This window comes from Myotis davidii, unplaced genomic scaffold (genome assembly GCF_000327345.1).
Source record: "Myotis davidii unplaced genomic scaffold, ASM32734v1 scaffold458, whole genome shotgun sequence".
In the NCBI taxonomy this organism is placed as follows: Eukaryota; Metazoa; Chordata; class Mammalia; order Chiroptera; family Vespertilionidae; genus Myotis; species Myotis davidii.
The window spans coordinates 1,246,183-1,265,961 of NW_006289819.1; the positions used below are offsets into that span (position 1 = coordinate 1,246,183).

Here is a 19,779-nt window from a genome sequence, read left to right on the forward strand (position 1 = left end):
CAGAGTAGGGAGGCCTATGTCTCCATTTGTTATTTTAAACACCTTTTATTTTTATTTTTTAATATATTTTATTAATTTTTTACAGAGAGGAAGGGAGAGAGATAGAGAGTTAGAAACATCGATGAGAGAGAAACATCGATCAGCTGCCTCTTGCACATCTCCTACTGGGGATGTGCCCCGCAACCCAGGTACATGCCCTTGACTGGAATCGAACCTGGGACCTTTCAGTCCGCAGGCCGACGCTCTATCCATGGAGCCAAACCGGTTTCAGCTTAAACACCTTTTAAAAATTAGATATGAAACATATATCTGAATTTATAGAAAAGGGCAACATAACCCACTCTTATAGTACCTTGGAGTAGAAGGCAGGAAGATGATTTAATTTTTATTCTAGATACTCCTTATATTTTCACTAGACGCCTGATGCATGAAGATTCGTGCAACAATAGGCCTTCCTTCCCCTGGCTGCCGGCACCGGCTTCCCTCTGGACCCGAGCCTTCGCTCTGGCCTCTGCCTGCCTCCCGCCTTCACTTTGTCACATCAGTTTGCATATTCCCTCCTTATTGGCTGTGGGCGCTGCCATCTTTGTCACGAAGTGATGGTCAATTTGCACATTCTGTCTTTATTAGATAGGATTTTTTGTTTGTTTTGAGCCTCAGCTTTTGTGTGTTTATTATCTTACTTTGTAGTTTAAAAAAAATGATTTCTTAACAAAGCATTAAGAGTCCTCTTTAAAGTTTTAAAAAAGCATTAAGATTCTCATCTCATTAGATGGAGACCCTGAGGAGGCAGAGACCCACCCAAGGTCACAAGTGGCCTTGACTGCAGCTATTGCTCTGACCTTGACCCCACACAAGGATCCTTCCTCTGCCTCCCAGTGGTAGGACATTGGGGCCAGGAGAGGAACCAGTGCTTACTAGGTGGGGAGGGTGGATGCTCGGCAGAGGGAATAGGCCCCCCCAGGTGTGGAATGATGTCCCTATTTCTGGGAGAATCATCTGTGTAGCAATGAGATAGCAATTCTTTATCACTGAGTGTCCTGACACCCCTGTCTTAGCTTGGGGTATTGCCTGGTTGACCCTGGCTCTGCCACCTTCAGAAACACTGCTGAGAAAGGCCACCGTTTGCTAAGTGGCCAATTGATGCCACCTCTGTGGGTGCTGACCTACACTATCTTACCCTGACCAAGGGGGCAGTATGGCCTGATGGCTAAAGCCATCATCTCTGGAGCTAGACTCCTGGGCCAACCCCCCCCACTGTCACTCACTAGCCAAGTGACCCGGGAAGGGTTATGTAACTTCTCTGGACCTCAGTCTCTTTGTCTTTACGACGATGTAAAAGCATCTTCACGTAGAGTCATCAAGGACTGAAATAAAGTGCTTAGGCCAAAAGTGGAAACAATGCAAATGCCCATCAGTGGATAAACGGATAACCAAAGGTGGTCTCCCTACCATGGAATAGACCTCGGTCATGGAAAGGAATGAAGTACTGACATGCTACAACGTGGGTGAACCTTGAGAGCCTTATGCTAAATGAAAGAAAGGCCACACAGTATATGATTCCATTTACAGGAAATGTCCAGGGTAGGCCAATCCCTAGAGACAGAAAGTAGGTTAGTGATTTCCAGTGGCTGGGGGTATGGGGTATGGGGAGTGACTGTTAAAGGTGCAGTATTTCTTTTGGAGGTGATGAAAATGTTCTGGGATTAGAGAGCGGTGATGGTTGCATAACTTTGTGAATATACTAAAACCCACTAAGTTGTACACTTTAAAAGAGTGAATTTTATGGTGTGTGAATTATGTCTCTATACAAAAATGTAGCACAAGGAACTAGGGATGAATATAAAAATTATGTATAAGTGCAGCACACAGCATTATTTTATTGGTTGGAAATTGAACACACTTAAAAAATATATGCTTACTACCTCAAATGCATTATGGTACAGCCTTATGATGATATGTTATGTAGCCATGAATAAAATCTTGTCTTGGAAAACTTTAAAAAATTAAGTAAAATACTTAGGGTGGTGCCTGACACATGAAGTGCTACCAGTGTGGGTTCTCATTAATGAACTCTGTTGGTCCTCTCACCCCCCATGGCGGATGAGGAATCTGAGGCCCAGAGCAGGAAGGTGACACAGCCCTAGGCTGCTGTCAGGGAAGGGCGGAGTGTTGGCTTCTGGCCAGTCTGGGTCCCCGTGTGGCTCCGCCACTTCCTATCTGTAGGACCCAGGTCCAGTCAGTCCCTGCACTACCCTGAGCCTCCCTTGTCCTCCGTGTCCACCTGTGGAGGGGAATAGGGCCTGGAGGAGTCTCTGAAGTGTGCTGCCAGCTGGTGGTGCTGTTACCAGGCCTCTGGAACCAAATGGGGGGAGACCCCCGGAAGCAGAATCACTTCCTCCAGCCCCACCTGCCTGGAGTAGTGAGTGAGCCACTAGTCCCTGTGGGTGATCGGAGGGCCAGTGGAGAAGGAGCCCCAGGGGAACCCTTGGGAAGAGGCAATTCAAGCCCAGCCCAGGGGTGTGGCCTTCCCCCTGCAAGTCCTTATTCCATTTGGGATCCTGAGCCCCCTTTTTAGTCTACTCCTCTTGGGAAAGGCATCCCACCTTCCTGGGACCTCAATGTCCTCCGCCGAGCCAGTCCAGCAGGGTAGTTATGACACTGCCTGGGTCCAGATGCCGGCTTCCCTGCCTGTGTTTTCTGATCGCATGTTCCTGGGCAGGGAGGTTCACCTCCCTGAGCCTCAGTTTCCTCATCAGCAAAATGGAGCTGCTAACAGTAGCCACCTTGGTGGTCCTTGTAACCATGAGATGAGAGTGAATACAACATGCTTTTAGCACCGAGCCTGGCACTCTGTGAGCCCTAGGGCCTGTTGGCTATCACTGTTACTACTATTGTGTCATCAGCTGTGAGGGGTGGGGACACGTGCCTGCCTGGAGGCGAGGGGCTGGCCCCTGAGCCTGGTTCCCAGCTCCCGCCTGCTGGCCCCTCACTCTCTTCAGCTCCAAGTGATCGACAGGCCGGGCCGATGGCATCCTGGCAGGCCTGTCCTGGCAGCTGCTCCCACAAGGCGAGGCCCTTGAGCTTCAGAGAATTAATTAGGCCACATTCCTCTTCCAGGGCTCCTGGCGGGCCTGCACACGGCCCCCTTCCGAGCTGCTGAGGGCTCTTGGCTCAGGTCCCTGGCAGGCGAGGTGAGGCCCACACTCTGCTCTCCCAGGAGAGGGGCTGGGAAGGCCCTCCTGAGCTGGAAGCGCTGGCTGGCTGTGGAGGGCACAGCCATAAGCCAGCAGCCCGAGGCCAGCTCCTGTCCTGGCTCTCCCCTGCAAGCCACCCTCACTGGCTCCCCATTACTCAAGTTCAAATTCTAGGCATCAGATGCACTTCCTAGCCTCGACCCTGCCCATGAGGCTGGCTGCTTCTCTTCAGTTCCTCCATGCTCTGGCCACACCCTTTCCCCAGCTATGATGCCCTTTCCCACATCCCAGCGTGTCAAACCCTATTCATTCCTAGCCCTCCCTCCCCTCCAACCCCCACCAACTGGAAGGGCAGCCCATAACATATTCCATCTCCCATCCCTTTATTTCCCGATGTCTGTCTCACCTGGCAGCCTGAGGGCAGCAAGAGTGGTTTGATCCAAAGACATGGAGCAGTGGTGGAGGGCACTTGGTAATTCCCGCCCCCTCAGATGTTGTCTGAAGCTGCCCTGGGGTGACAGAGGCCCTGGATCTCCCTGCCTGCAGACCCTTCCCCACTCCAATGCTCAGGCTAGATCTGGTGCTCATGAGGGCACTGCCCATGCCCACCGGCCCCTCTCCCGCCTTCTCCCTGCCCTTCTTTTGCTCCCTGGGAAAGAGAATAGCTCCCTTCCCCACAGAGCCTTCACCCTGCAGTTCCCTCTGCCTGGAACACTCTCCTTCACCCTCTCCTTCACGTGACTGGAGCCTTCCAGCTTGGCCTAGATGCCACCTCCTCCAGGAAGCCAGCCTGCCCTCCCACCCCCACCCCAGGAGCTTTATCACAGGGTGGATGTGCTTTATCAGGGAGATGGAGCAGCTAACAAGTGAGTCTGAGGTTTAACTCCACCTCAGGCACCTCCTAGCTGTGGGACTCTGAGCAAGTTAACCTCTTGTTAGCCCTTCTTTAAAATGGGAATAATAATGCTAGCACCTGTTGCATAAGGTTGCTGTGAGGAACTGAGGAATTCACATGCAGAGAGCATTTAGTGAGTGCTCCATAACTGTTAGCTGTTACTTTAATCTTAGTAGCTAATTTAACAATGTTTTCCTGAAGGGCTCTCCTCTCGACCTGCGACCTGCGACCTGCGAGGGCAGGGGCTGTAGGAATCTTGCTCACAAGACACTCCAGAGAGGTGGTCATTCATAATTGTTGAATGGATGGATGGCCACATTCCAATGATTTATTGCCCTGATAGGCAAATGACTTTTGAGAGAGAGAGAGAGAGAGAGAGACAGACTAATTCCTTGGGGCTCTCTCCAAAGTGAGGGGTGGGGGCAGAGGCAGCCAGGGAGGGACGGGCCCAGTCTGCAGCCGGGATATGTATCAGGCCTGGGAGCCCTGGATATGGACCCAACTCGCCTCGGCCTCAGCTTCCATCTGTGCACGTGACCCCAATAAATCTAGCTCATTTTGTGTCCCTCTGGCCTATCTTTGCCTGGTGTCTCCACCAAAAGGAACACCAACTTGACTCAAAAGCCTTGATAAAACCTGTTAAATGTGTATGGGAAAGGCAGAAGAAAGCAGGAAAAGGGGAGACTTGTCCCACAAAATCCAGACAAACTTCCTGAAATGTTGACACTTTTCCTCTCAGGCTTCCATTCCACTTGGCAGCTGCTTCTCACAAATTTCCCTCTGCTGCTTCCAAGCTCCCCCCACTGCCCTCTACACGTCCAGGGCCTAGCAACTTGGGATGTGGTCTAGAAGCAGGCAAAGACTTGGGGTGCATGCGACCCCTCGGCCCTGCAAACTCCTCGCCCTGTGGAGAGAGGTAGGACCAAGGGAGGCCAGGGAGGGACCATCTACTGTGCGGGGCCCCTGAGGCCCCACAGCCAGGGCACTGCGGTATCACCTGGCCTTTACCTGCTCCCTGGGCCTCCTCTCCTCCCTTTAATCATCTCTGTTATTTAATGATGTGGGCCACTGATCTATGAACTCTGGCCAGGGCCACTGGCGCCTTTGCCAAGGGCATAAATGCCTGCTTCCCTGGGCCCCTGCCACACCCTCAACCAGGACCTTGTCATCCCTCTGCCAGGCTTCCATTGCACCTGCCACCTGGGCTTGTGTCACTCAGAGGCCTGCCTGGCTGTTGTCTGTTGTGTTGGGCTCCCGATGGGGGCAGGGTGATTTTGATTCGGCTGCTGGGTTGCCAGGGAGTGAAGTTCCCCTGGTAGCAGGCTCGCCTGAGATTTGAGAGGTGTTCCCTGGCCTTGGGCTGTGGTAGGAAGTGACTGGGCTGGGCCCCATTACACCAACCCTCACCACCCAGGATGCACCATGGACCCCTTAGGGCTGCCTCCTGTCTCCGCATTCACTCCTGCCCTGTGCAACCCTTTGGTGGCATATTGCCAAAGCCCCTCTCTGACCAGCTCTGTGCTCACAGACCTTTGGTGGCTTCCCATGGCCCACAAGAGAAAGTCCTCCGGGCCTCTCCGGCTTCACTCCTGCTGTCCCCCCTCACCATGCTCCAACCACATGGGGTCCTCTGTGCGAACCTCCTTTGTCATCCCCTGCCATACCTTCACCCTTCCTGTTCCCTCTGTCTGGAGTTCTTTCTCAATGTCCTTGCTGTTTACTTGAGTCTTATCTTTAAAAAATATTTTTATTGATTTCAGAGAGGAAGGGAGAGGGAGAGAGAGATAGAAACTTCTATGATGGGAATCAAACCGTGACCTCCTGGTTCATAGGTTGACGCTCAACCACTGAGCCACGCCAGCCCGGCCTTACTCATCTCTTGAGGCTATGGGAGTAGCCTTTGTCCAGGAGTCTTTCTCTGACCACTCCTCTTGCCCCCAGCCAGCCCCAGGCTCTCTCCCCTCAGGTCTTTCAACTCTGTGCCCCTTAGCAGGCCTGCTGTGAGCCCCGCACTGGAATTTAACTGTTTAGTGTTCATACCAGCCCAGCAAGGTAGGGACTATTGTTTGCCATTTTATAGACTTAAAAACAAAATAAAACTGAGGCTCAGAAAGAGACTTGTTCAAGGTCATATGCAGTGGTGCTCCATGAATTCAATCAATAAATATTTATTAAATACATACATACATATGTATGATAGACTCAGTTCAAATCCTGATGCTACCACTTACTTGCTGTGTGACCTTAGGCAAGTTAGTTGCCTTCTCTGTGCCTCAGTTTCCTCATCTATAAAGTGGGAATCATAAAGTACCGATGTCAGAGGGCTGTTGTGAGGATGAAACAAGTCACTCTGGGTGAAGTGCCAGTATGCAGTAGGAGTCCAGTATGTGCCAACGTGTTATTCTCCCAGGAGGGGGTGGGGGATGGCTTCATGTACAGGCAGGATTAACGGTGTCTAGATAATTCTTTTTCAGTTGTTGGCCCAGGTCACCAGCTGCCACTTCTAGCACAGGTCAGCCCGGAGGAAAGGGACAGCCTGCCCACAGGGGATTTGGCAGAGACGGAGGCTGTGGGTCTAGGCAGCTGCGAGCAGGGCAGCCCTCGCTGCTGGCTGTCCCTGGGACTCAGGTGGGCTGCTTCTCTGGCCTTGGTGGGATTGGCCAGCCCCGTCCTAGAGCTCTGGCTCCTTCAGTCAAAGTGGTGTTGAGCCATCTCTACTAGGACTCCACTCAAGGCCCAAGGCGAGAGGCGAGTCCAGAGCCAGGTGGTGGCTCTCCCACGGCACCGGTTACTGCCCACAGGGATGCACGCAGCCCTGGAATCCACCATGCAGCCCTCCCTGGAGAGCTGTGCCCTGGGCCTCCCAGCAGACCCTGGCGGCACAGGTGGCTGGGGCAGAAGTGAGCCTTGGCTCCTTCCAAGCCTGCTCTTGGGAAAAGCAGGCTAGTGGTTACGGCCTGAGGGGAACGAAGGTCCTGGAATCCTGGATGTCAAAGCTACAAATGGCTGTCCAAGTGCATGATAGGCAAAAGCTCCGAGAGGGTGGGTTAGCAGCCAGAGATGCCCAGCAAGGGGACCAGGAGTGAAACCCAGGGCTCTGGTCACCTCTTCCCGCTTCCTGTGTCCCCCTAACTTCCAAGCAGCCGCTTTCCAAGAGAGGCCTACCCACCCCTGCCTCAGCCAGGATGAAATGCCAGAGTACAGCCTCGCCCAGTGTCTCAGTGGCTGAGCATCGACCTATGAACCAGGAGGTCACCGTTCGATTCCCAGTCAAGGCACACACCTGTGTTTTGGGCTCGATCCCCAGCAGGGGACATGCAGGAAGCAGCCAATCATTGATTCTCTCTCACGATGTTTCTCTCTCCCTCTTCCTTCCTCTCTCTCTCTCTTCCTCTCTCCCTTTCTCTCGGGAATAAATAAAAAAATGTTTTAAAAAAGAAATACCGGTACATTTCACTTTTTATTACAAACACAAGTTTATAGGCAAATAATTGAAAGTCTAAAAAAATACATTACAATAAATAATTGGAATTCTCCAAGTTCTTAGAGCAAATAAGTTATATACAGACAGGTGAAGCAGAACAGGCCCTTCTCACCAGGAGTGTCCCAAGGGTCTGAGGGTGCAGGACTCCGGGAGGGAGAGCTGGAGGGGACAGATGAAGGCGGGGGTGGAGGGGAGGACACCAGCCATTGGGCTGGCTTAGGTGTGAGCGTCCATCACTGTGCGTCGCTCCTGGTGTGTAGCCAGCAGACAGGACACCTCTCAGGACATGGCCTCCAGGTCAGTTCTTTTCAGCAGGGATGTGGGGACCAGAGCCAGAGGGGGGAGGCTGCGCTGCAGCCTGGGAGCTGAAGGCTTTGCTGGGCAGTGTGAGGGCTCGGAGCTGCCTTGAGGGGGCTCCCTCACTAGGGCGAGGAGGCCACAGCTTGTGCCGATCCAGCAGGTGGGCTTCCTGGTCCAGGAAGCAGGTGGAGTCTCCTGCCCTGGGCTGCCCTTCTCCTCCCCTCTCCACACAGGCTTCCTTCCCAGAGTCTCTCCAGCTCCCAGCACTATCTCTTCTGCCGCCTGGAGTGTGTGGGCCTGGTCTCCCTCCTTGCCTCCTGCTGTCTCTGAGCAAAGCGGATCTTGGCAGAAGAAATGTCCCTGGAATGAGAAGGGTCAATTTAGCATCGCTGGAGATATGGACCGCCCAGGAGTTCCCTGAGAGAGGCAGCAGCAGGAGGGACTGCACCCCTTCATCGTGGCTGCCCTGGATCAGAAGGTGGCCACTGACCCTGAACTCAAGGCCTACAAGCTTCTTTGCCCTCAGGGGCTTGGACAAAGCTGATGTTCAATATCAAACGCTGCTGGAATGACCGGACAGCCAAGAAGAGCCCAGCGTTTCTTTCCCAAGGCCTGCCTTCCTACTTCCACACCTTCCCTCCCGGCTGCTCACCCAAACTCCATCCACTACAGTTCCCATTTCCAAGTTCCAGACAGAGATGGGTCCTAGCCGCCCCTTGAACCCGACTGAGACCCTTGCATGGACTTGTGTCATTCAGGTGGCCTCGTCCAGGCTCAAAGCATTCGAACCTAGAAGCTAGGAGGCTGGCTTCTGTTCCAGCTGTGGGAATGTGGGCAAGTGTCTCAGCCTCTCTGAGCCCCTTTCTGGGTCTATAAGATAGAAACAGCCCCGAACAGTTGTAAGGAGGATACTGGTTGGCTAAGCAAGCTCTCTGCCCACTTTGAAGGGCCATGCCCTTGCCAAGTTTCATCTTGGTTTTCTCATCCTACGACAGTTCCTAAGTATATGCTGGGTCCTGTCCATCTCACCACCCGGCCTTTTCTCCTATGTTTCTGCCTCCCCACAAAGACCAGAACCCGGAGCCATGCTGGGCCCAGCACGGGCTAGACCCGAGGAGCCACCTTTACAGGTAGAATGGCTAACACCGCCAGGGCTCCCACTGGGGGCAGGTGCTTCCTTATGTCAAATCATCTGACCTCAACCCCATGAGAAGATGGGTAGCATTGTTGTCTCTGTTTCAAAATAGGAACTTAAAGCACAGAGAAGTGACAAACCCAAGGTCACAAAGCTTGTTTGTGGCAGGGCTTGGGTTCAAATCCTGCAGTCCTGGCTCAGAAGCTGCCCCGTAGCCACGCTGGCTGCATGGGGGGCTTTGTTCTCAAGTCAGTTTGGTTGGACAGACATTCATGGGCACCTCCTGTGAGCAAACTCTGGAGCTGAGCCAGGCGGAGGCCACCACAGATGGGATCCAGTCTGGGATGGGGGAAGGAGCAGGCTGGGTAGTTGGCCCCTCTGGACCCCAGGATATGGAGATGCTCAATTAAGACACAGCCTGAATGAACACCTGTGGTCCTTCCAGAGTCAAGAACCTTCAGGCTCTAAAAAGTCAACTTCCAGGCATAGCAGTGAAAAGCATGGGCTCTGGAGTCAGACTGCTGTGTGACCTTAGGAAAGTACCTTCACCTCTCTGAGCCCGAGATTGCTTAACTGTCCAATGAGGACGCAGTCCTGCCTTTTATAGAGAAAAAGAGAAATGCGAGGACATGTGCCAGGCATACAGGAGGCACTGGATCAGCGCAGTGGCCCTTACCTCAGCCGCTGGAGGAGCTCTCCTGCTGTGGTCCATGTCTTGCCAACCTGGGACACGTCTGCAGGGGACCCGATGCCTGGGTTTGCCATGGTTTCAGGCCTGAATGAACAGCATTAGAGCCCAAGTGAGGGGCTGTCCAGGGCCCCAAGGCCACCTGGCCGCAGGCCCAGCCCAGCCCAGCCCCACCCTATCCCCACCTGCCCTCAGGAACAGATCCATTTCCACCCTGTGCACCTGGCACCCGCCCTTTCCAGGCGGGGTGGGGAAAGCTGAGCTACGGGGACTGTGTTCCTAGCTTCAGAAAGAGGCCGCCGGGTGGCTGGCCTTCTCAGAATCTGGCTGCCTGCAGCTGAGTGTGGCCCTTTTCAGGAGAAACGAAGGCAGGGGCAGAGCGACAGCTTGAGTCTCAGAGGAGGGGTTTTCTCATAAACCGTCATGGGCATGGAGGCTGGGATTGCGAGGCCAATTTCTGTTTTCCCCAAATGCTCCATGTGGAGGAGGGAAAACTGAGGCCCAGAGAGTTAAGGGATTTGCAAAGGCCTCCAGAAACTCTGTGATGAGCCTGAAATGGTGCCATGGCCTCCCAATTCCAGATGTTACTCCTCCACTGAGAAAGCTCCAAAGTCCCCTGAGCCTCAGGTCTGACTCCAGAGCCCCGTGGACTCGTTGCATAGACCGAGGCCGAAGCCCAGTGCTCCCTCTGACCAGCTGTGTGGGCTGACAGCACAGGCCTTTGAGGCCTGGGGTGCCTCAGCTGTCACCTGGGTGAACCCCTTACCCAGGAGTGAACATGGCGCTTTCGAAGCCCCCAGAGATGGGCAGTGGGAGGGACTCAGGGGTGACTGGTTCCCTGTGGGAAGGGAACTGCCATGGGCCCAGGGCAGCCTATGGGTCCCTAGGACCCTGCTCCCCCTCCCCCATTTGCTCCTCTGCTCTTTGGCTGGTCTCCCAGACACCTTGCTGCCCAGGGCAGGTCTGGGCTGGCAGCTGCCCCTGACCCCTGCAGCTGGGTGCCCACTTACCAGGGCCTTCGATGGCAGAAGGTGGCACAGGCAGGGTCTCTGGCACTGGAGCATTCACAGCGCCCTGGCAGAGAGCGGCGCCGGCGTTTTGGCGGGTTTCCCAGGCCATAAGGAACTGTCTGTCTGTGGGCAGGCAGCCAGTAAGGTAGTGATGTAGAGGGGAAAAGGGAGAGAGGGAGGGAGAGGAAGAGAGGGAGGATTAGATAAATCACTACCATTGACAAGCAGGGACCGTCTTTTCCCTGTACTCTGGGATGGCCAGTGTGGCAGTAAAAGGTGCCCAGCCCCTGACCTCAAGAAGTCTCACCACAGGCTCCTACCCAGGTGCCAGGTAGCCCTGACAAGACACAAGACCCCAAACCCTTCCCTTCTCTGGGACTCTGCCTCCTCCCTAGGTGCCCTCCCAGGCCCCCCGCCCAGACAGGAACATGAGCTGATAGAACCAGGCTGTCTCCCTTATTCTCAAAGAGGCCCACAGCTTGCCCCCAGAGGAGGGGAGGAAATACCATCTCATAAGTAAACACGCAGGCTCATAGCTAAGCTGCCCCCAGCTGGTCCCCACTTGCCTAGAGAAGTGACGCGTATGTCTTAGAGTTTTGACTTAAAAATGGTGAAAGTGTGTGTGCATGTGTGTATATGTGCGTGTGCATGTGTGTTTATGTGCGTGCACATGTGTGTGCGATCAGATGGGGTTGATTTCAGATCAGAGTCTAGCCAAGGCGGGTGGAGGGCAGGGCAGGGGCCTGTGGCCGGTTGGACCAGCACCTTCGGGTGCCAGAGCTAATTTTAGCCGGTGTCTGAAGTTGTAATGACTCCAGATAGACCGGCAGGCAGGGACTGGCAGGGTTCCCACCCTGAGCGAGTGTTTGGATGTGGATTAGCTCCACACGCTTACGTGCCGGGCTTCTCTTGTCTTTTGCAATTTGGGGAAGGGAAAAAACACAAATGCACACAGAAACTTCAACTTGAAGTATGCAGTGGCCCGGAGGCAGTGCGGGTGCAGACAGAGCAGACAGCACGGGCCCCCACCCTGGCTCCACCAGGTGACAAAGGGCAGGTTTTTCATCTGTCATTTGGGGACAACAGCAGTACCTGCCTCAGGGAAGGATCGCGGGGTGGGGGTGGGGGGTTCATGAGATGATCATGCACGGGCCCTGCTTGGCATAAGGCCCGGCACAGTCCAGACATGGGCGCTGTCATTAATTGTATTATTCTTGGAAGATCGTGCTGAGGCAGCATGGCCGAGTGGGTGTGAGCTCTGGCATCCACCGGACCGAGGATGGAGCTGCCACCTACCACTGTCTCCTTCTTGTGTGATGGTGCAGAAGGCACCTCACCTCTCTGAGCCTCAGGACCCTGATCTGGAAAATGAAGCCAACACTTTCTTGTTGGATGTCATGAGGATTCTCCTGAGACATCCCTCTGTATTGATCAGGCGGCCTCCCCGTGGGAGTGAAACAGTAACTGCTAGTGATCGATATGGGCCCAGGGCTCCCATCTGGAGGCCCAGGGAGAGCTGTATTGTGCCCAAGGTTTCCCAGTGTGCCAGTAGTCCCCTCCCCCCACGCCTAGCAGCCCGCCTGGATCCCCATGGTAGCTCACCCGGGAGTGTTCACCCAGATGATGTCCAGGTGGCAGAAGTAGACGCACTCCTTGTCGAGCCAGGAGCTGCAGGAGCAACGCCGAGGCCGCAGGTGGGAGCCTCGGGCATGGCGCGCGGGCACTGGCTGCTCTTGGGTGGCAGCGGCCTGGCCCTTGCCTGCACGCACAGGAGGGAGAGAGAGGTGGAGAGGTGGGTCAGGACGCCTGGCACAGCTGGAATAGGGGGACCTGCCAGGCTCCTCCTCTTGCATAATCGAGGAAGTTGGCACTCTCACCGCTCAGGATCTCCGGACCAGCCGGGGAAGCCTCAGCAGCCGGGTGGGAAGGGCCAGTGGCCGCCCTGTGCCCGCCCTGTGCCGCAGCACCTCTGTACTGGCAGAGCCCCGGCCACTGCATTGGGTCCTGCCCTGTGTGCCCCAGCTGGCTTGTGGGGCACCACAGTCCCCAGGGGAGACACTGCTGAACAGACCCGGGGCTGCTGCAGCAGGCGAGGCCTGATGGCTCACCTTCATGCAGGGCCACGAGCAGGGCCAGAGCGACGGAGCACCAGGCAGTGGGCATGGCAACCATCACGGCGGGTGCAGGGCTGGACTGGAGCAGGGAGCAGGGAGCAGGGAGCAGGGAGCAGGAGGCTGAGAGTCCAGAGCCAGGAACCCTGAGGCCTGAGTGAGATTCCTGAGCTATGGGAACCCTGAGGACGTTCCCTAATAAATTCAGCCATCACCCCTAATATGCCTGTTGCCTGCGTCCTGCTGCCAAGCTGAGCCAAGCCGATAGCTCATTACCTCCGTGCCCTGGCTGCTTATAACCACCAGGCACTTCCCCGCCCCTGCCGTCCAGCCCTGCCACTGCACCAGCGGGTGGAGGGCCCAGAGCCAGGGACAACGCCTCCTCCTGGGGCTTCAGGCCCTGCCCAACCTTCACGGTGTGGGGAATGGGGGAGGGCGGAGGCAGGAGGGAAGGCCCAGCTCCTCCCTCTGAGCTCAGAGCAACTCCAGGAGTATGAGGCTCCCCTGCAACCCCCAGGGACTCCTCCCAGTCCCTACGACTTCCTCAAATCAACCCCCAAAGTGCTCCAGAGCCCCTCCCCCACTCTCCCCTGGCTGCTCCCCAGGTCTTGCCCAGAGCTAAGAGTTTGAAAGGGGAGCATGAGAAAAACCTGTCCTCTCCTCGGAGAGACCCTGCTGTCCTGCCTGCCTGCTGCCAGCCAAGCTGGGGGTGCCCCTTCTATGGTGCAGGAGGTGAGAGGCCTGCTTATGGCTGTGTGGCCTTGGGCAAGTCAGAGCCCTCTCTGGGCCTGCTTCCCTCAGTAAAGGACACAGCCTACCCCTGACCTCTGACCTCTGACCAGCCTAGAGCTGCCTCATCACTCCCTCACCCAGGAAGTGCCCCTCTCCCCTCCTTCCACCCCAGGGCCCGGGACAGGAATCTTGGTCCCTCTCAGAACCTTGTCAGCTGTGCAGCCTTGGCTAAGGATACCCAGCCTGCACCTCAGTTTCCTTGTTTGCAAAACCAAGCTAAGATGGGGGATCTCAATGTGTTGGCTCACGGGCTCCATGGAGACTAAGAGGGGGCTTCAGAGTCCTTTCCAGAAAGGTGCCCTGGGGGCCCACACAAAGTGCCCCTGAAAAGGTCTCCTCTCTCAGTGGCTACTTTCTGCAGAAAAGGCCAGGCGGTGGGGGTGCTCCCTGCGGGCTAGCATTCTGCTGCTGCCCCTCTGCTGGCTCCCACGCTGGGCGGTGCTGGAGACCAGAGCGGGCACGCTCCTGTTGAGCCACACAGTTTGTGGACCTGGCAGCAGCCTCTATTCCTGCCCAGCCCACCTCTTCCAGCATCTTCCCAGGGACCCAGTCTCCAGGCACAGCAGGAAAGGCTCTCCATTTCTTGGAAATCCGGAGCCTGGGCTCTGGAGCCTGACTCATGAGATTGTGCTTATCTCCCCAGCAATCTTTAGGTCCAAAACTCCAGGGAAGGCAGGGCCTGGAGCCTGGCACACAGTAGGAGCCTTCCGAGTGAGTGCGCTCTGAAGGAGGGGGGAATGAGTGAGTAAATGCCTGGCTTTGAGCTGGGGAAATTGGGCCTGCAGGGACCCAGGCTGCCCAATGTTCAGTTCCTGTGTTCGGCAGCAATTTTGTCATTAGACATTTATGAAGGGGGACATAGATGACCACAAAGAAACAGGCAATCTTGCTTTTTCATGGAGTGTGTTCAGAGCATGCATGCGCGCGCGCGCGTGTGTGTGCGCGTGTGTGCGTGTGTGTGTGTGTGTGTATGTGCGCGCGTGTGAGCGATCCTAGTAGAGCAGAAGGAGATTCTGGTAGGAAGTAGGGAGAGACCTTTCATCCTTATCTTTATTGCCCTGGCTGGGCCAGGCTTCTCCCAGACTGGGCCAGGCTGCAGGGAAAGCAGGAACAAATATCCCTGGGCACCTACTGTGTGCTCAGAACACTCTCATTTCCTCTCATCACAACCCAGGAGGCAGCTGCTCTCATCTGGCTACCAGCTCCACTACTGCCCAGGAGGCAGCGGAGCCTGGCGGAGACACACAGTGGGTAGGTGCAGAGCTGGCTTTGGGACTCAGCTCTCTGTCTCTCGGGCAAACCAGTGACTCCCCAGGTGGTGCTCACTGCCTTCCCCCGCGAGGTGCCTCTCAAAGAATTTAGAAGAGTATTTCTGGAATGAGGTGAGCAGTACTCGCAGTCATTTTTATTAGCCTCTGAGAGAATATAAATAGAGAATCAAGCAGGATTGATTGGGGTGGGGGTAGGAGGTGGATAGAGATTTTAAACCACTGAACCGTGAAGAGAAGAAAGAGGCCAATGCAGATCACGGGGAGGAGGAGGAGTCAGGCAGAAAACAGGCAGGAGGCAGATAAAAAGACAGGTAGGGAGAGAGGGAGGACAAGGAAGCAGAGCGCAGCCAGAAAGAAAGAACTCGGATTTGAGAAAGGAAAAGAGAAAGAGCATTGGGAGTGAGAGCGAAGGTTCTAACGTGTCTAATCTTTACACAAATGCAAAGTGCCTGCTGGGGACAATAGGGAACCAGAGGCTCCGAGTCTGGGAAACATAATAGAAGAATTAAACAGAGCAGGAGACAGGATCCCTCTCTGGTGTGAAAGGAGGATGACGACAGGGCAGGGGCGGCTGTCCAGCCTGGCAGGGTCAGCACATGGAGCTGTGCCAGACTCGTTTCCCTTTTTCCCTGCCATCAGCTCCAGCTGAGCTGGGCATGCAGGACTCCTGGGAAGTGGAGAGGCACAGCCCAAGGAACCTGAGCGACCCCAGGTCTCAGGGGTTAGCGCTACCCCACTGGCAAGAGAAATTAAGCTGAGTTAAAAAATACCCTCCTAGGCTCTTAGTCTGGGCCCTGAACCTTCACCTCTATGCCTCATGGCTGGCCTGGCTGCATGGCCTTCCCACTCCATTGCACCGCCCCCCACCAACTGCCCCAGCCCGCTGCCTTGCTGCACTCCCCAACCCGACCTGGCCCTGTTATCTGCCTGGGCTAGTAAAGGCAGCAGGTCAAGGGGCAGGGATTCCTTGAAGGTCACCATCAGGATTTGGAGAGAATAGTTTTGCACACAAAATAATTTGTTCTACTTCTGCTTGGTGCTGGCTTAATCCAAGAGGGAGAGATTCTCCCTGGCCAGGTGGATCAGTTGGTTAGAATGCCATCCCATACACCAAAAGGTTGTAGGTTCAATCCCCCATCGGGGCAAGGAGAGGCAACCAATCGACGTTTCTCTCTCACATTGATGTTTCTCTCTTCCTTCCTCTCTTTCTAAAATCAATAAACACATCCTCAGGTGAGGATAAAACAAAGGGAGAGCTTTGTGGGGAGGGCGGGCTGCATATTTCTGGGTGAGATGCTATGCTAGACGCTGCCCGCTGGAAATCCTCTGTGTCCTCACGCCCATTTTCTGGATGAGATAACTGTGGTCTAAGAGAAGGGGCAACGTTGTCATGGCAGTATGGGGCCACACTGGTTCTCCTGCTACTAACCCAGCCCCACCCTTTCCTGCACAGCAGTGAGGATCCCCCAGGGTCCAAGTGGAGTGGGGACTTTGGGAAGGGCTGCCAAAAAGGACCAGGGACCGGGGACAGGATGGGCCCTGTGCCTGTGCACCCCAAAGCTCTCTCCACCACACATGCACTGAGGGTAAGTGTGGGTCCACCAGCAGCTGTCCAGCAGCCATGGACACCATGTGGGGTGGGGGATGCACAGGAGTAAGGATTACATGTCCTGGTGATGGTGCCCCACAGGGCAGGCATGGGCTGGAGCAGGAGGCTGGCCCACAGGAGCAACAAACTTTTGCCCCAGCTGTGCTGTTATGCTATGTGGCCTTGGGCAAGTCCAGTTCTTTTTCCAGAAAACTTTCCTGTCTTCCCATTGACTGTGAGGGGCACTCCCAACATGGACTGCCTATGACTTTCCCAGCCAACCTGACCCAAGTTTAGAAGTCCCCAAATCTGAGCCCTGCCGACTGTGCTGTGACTGCGACTCCCAGCTTGGGACCCTCCGCTCTCTCCCCTCTGGAAGTTTCCCCTGGCCACCTGGCCCCTCCAGGTTTCAGAAAGTTCTGTTTGCAGCCCTGATGGAAGGGACACAGTGTCTTGGTCACAGGCACATACCGTGCAGGCGGCTTAGCAGAACGAGCAGCTGGGAAGATGTCTGGAGCCCCGGGGAATGGGGGCCTGAGGAGGGTATGTCCCTGAAGCCCGTTTGGGTTGGGGACTTAAGGAATGAGGGAGTTCAGACATTCCCATCAACACTTGTCCCCAAATTATGTCCCCAAGGCTGTGGGTCAAGGCTGCCCCCACTAGGGCCTGAGGACACTCAGCCCCGGGCCTCTTTCTGGTGGGTGGTCTGGGCCTCCTGCCAACAGCCGCAGCTCACCCTGAGCCTGCAGGGCCTGGCACCACCCACACCATTGTCCCACACTGGGTCTCCGCAAGGGCAGCCTCAGCCCTGAGGGACCAGCTCCCCTGGTCTCTGTCCCTCAGAGGACAGCCCCTTATTAGTTGTCTTTCTTCCTCCCTCCGCCTCAGCCCATTTTGAAAGATTTATATCTCCCGCATGGACTGTACTTTTAAAGGAATAATTCATGTGCCCTGTTTGTTATGAATCTAAGGGTGATCAGAACAGGGTCAGCGAGGCCCAGGGAACTGCTGGAATTTCAGCCGAAAGCAGATATTGTTCATGAAGGCACCGTGGAAGTCAGGCTGGACTTTTTGAAATGAGAAAACCAACTCAGCGACTCAGTCTCCAGGATGGAAGTCTCTGAACTCAGAATTTTTGAGTTACCTCCAAAGAGCAAAGGGCCCATTGCCCACTTAGCCTTTTGGGGGTGTGGGGTAAACATGCATTTCTTGAGGAGTTAATATATTCCAAGCACTGTGCTTAGCGATTGACATATATTGCCTTTATTAACTGTCACAACATACCTGGCACCGTAATTAGTTCCTATGTCATAAATGAGGAAACAGGCTCAGGACTTGCCCAATGTCTAAGCCAAGGTTAGAAAGCAGACCTGTGTAACTCCAAAGCCCTAGCCCGAGCCCTGTGCTTTCTTGACTCTCCAGCCATGGGGAGCCCTCCTGCAGCAACTAATCTCCAGGGGTCTCCTCCCTGCTTTTAGGAGGCAGAGAGCTCTACACAGGCTGGGAAGTAGGAGCCCAGGAACAGAGGTAGCTTCTCAACTGCATCTGTGGGAGCCTTCACTCCCAAGGCAAAAATGGCATGTTGCCATGCCTACCAGGCCAATGGCTGAGGCCTGGCTCCAGCCGTCAGGGAGGTATGGGCAGTCCATTCTTATTGCACTGGATGTCCATCCACCCCAGACCTGGGAGGCACACTGGGCTCATGAGTCTCACTTTCCAGATGAAGTCTTTCCAGATAAGATTCTCACTTTACAGAAATGGGAGTGACTTCCTCAGGGTCATACAATGAGCAAGAGGCAGAGCTGGAACTTTTCCCCTATATTTATCTGTGATGGGGCTAAGAGCCAAATCACAAATATCCAATGATCCACCCATCCATCATCCACCCATCCATCAGCCATCATCCACCCATCCATCATCCATCATCCACCCATCCATCATCCACCCATTCACCCATCCATCCACCCATCCATCCATCCATCCATCCATCCATCCATCCATCCATCCATCCACCAGTTCAACTACCCATGTCCACATCCATTCATCTATCCTTCCTTCCTGGCATCTACCCATTACCTAACTGCCATCTACCCTTCCATTCATTCATCTACACACCAGCCTCCCTTGCATCATCTTCCTTCATGACAGATGTGGTTGGAGAGATTAGAGGGTCAAAGCTTGAAGAATTTCGAATGGCATATTATAATTGTCCTGAGAACGTTTGGCTATTTCCTGGGGAGATCTGTGTCTCCCCACTGACGAGGAACTTACTGAGGCATGGTCTTCTCTGGAATCCTCATTGCAGGGCCCAGCACAGGCCTGGGCACATGGTCCGTGTCCAATGCTGTAGAGAAATGGAAAGTATAAGTGGCTTTATCTCACCAAAGCCTTCCTGTGCATAGACACCCTTTCTGAGGAGGGAGGTCTAAGCCCCTGTCTCTGACTGATGCCATCTTCAAAATGCTCTAATGGGGAAGAGTTGAGATAATCTTTAAGAAAAAAACTGGACAGCCAGCCAGAGAGAGAAGGACCCTTGGCCTATGCCTAGATGATGAACCCGAGGTCCAGCGGGGAGGAAGAGCCTTCCAGAGGCCGCCCTGCCAGGCCTGGATCCCAGAAACCCAGAATGCCTGTACTCTTTTCTCTCTGAGGACTAGGCCCCTGTACTTAGAGGGGCTGGAACCCCAACCTTCACCTCCATCCCACCGCCACCACCAGCCACGACATGCAGCTGGTGATTTTTCAGTTACACCCACTCTGTTGCCTAGGACCCATGTTTTCCAAGGCACACCCAGCGCCCTACCAGGAGGCCGCCTTTCCCCTCTGGGAAGGGGTGAGCCACCAGGAGGCCGGGCCATGCAGGAGCACTGTATTTCTTTCTAGAACTAAGTGTCAGCTAAAAATCCGTGCCTGGTGCCTACATCATCAGGGTAACTTGGTGTCCAGCAGGCAGGCAAAGCCTGGGTTTCTGAGTAATTCAGGCTGACATCCGGAGCGGAGATGTGCCTGGGATACCTCTGGGCCTAAAGGCCTTGGCCTTCCCACCCAGCTCCAGGGAATCCTGAGCCATGAATGACCAAGGAGGGGCACAGCTGGGCTCTGGTAAGCAGGAGGGAGGTCAGGAGCTGAAGCTGCTGCCTGGGGCTGGCTTGGGGTGTGGGGGTGAGTCAGGGGCCATCCCACCCTGGAACCTCTGAGGCTTGGTAGATCCAGCGGCCAGCTTCAAAGCCCTATGACTCAAGTTCCAACCCCATCCCCACTCCTCGCCTCCTGTGGACAAGTGTTCAGCACTGTGCCAGGCCTGAAGT

General features: G+C 54.8%; 1 protein-coding gene and 1 long non-coding RNA gene across 3 annotated transcripts in view; one reads left to right on the plus strand and one right to left on the minus strand.

Moving 5' to 3' along the window:
• Positions 1 to 7,553: 7,553 nt before the first annotated feature.
• EDN2 (endothelin 2) lies at positions 7,554 to 13,022 on the minus strand. 2 transcript variants are annotated; one of them, XM_006762571.2, is made up of 5 exons: positions 12,818 to 13,022; positions 12,312 to 12,468; positions 10,710 to 10,832; positions 9,688 to 9,786; positions 7,554 to 8,236 (listed from the first exon to the last, which is right to left on the minus strand). In XM_006762571.2, the coding sequence occupies exons 1-5, from the start codon at positions 12,879 to 12,881 to the stop codon at positions 8,143 to 8,145; spliced, it is 537 nt and encodes a 178-aa protein (XP_006762634.1). In that variant the 5' UTR covers positions 12,882 to 13,022; the 3' UTR covers positions 7,554 to 8,142. The 2 variants fall into 2 exon arrangements, with proteins under 2 accessions (XP_006762634.1, XP_015418658.1); XM_015563172.1 differs by lacking the exon at positions 12,818 to 13,022 and having other exon boundaries at positions 12,312 to 12,805.
• LOC107182897 overlaps positions 9,031 to 19,779 on the plus strand; it is a 51,720-nt gene continuing 40,971 nt past the window's right edge. Inside the window, exon 1 of the long non-coding RNA XR_001513653.1 lies at positions 9,031 to 9,046. This is a non-coding gene — a long non-coding RNA (uncharacterized LOC107182897). The remainder of the gene's footprint in view (positions 9,047 to 19,779) is intronic.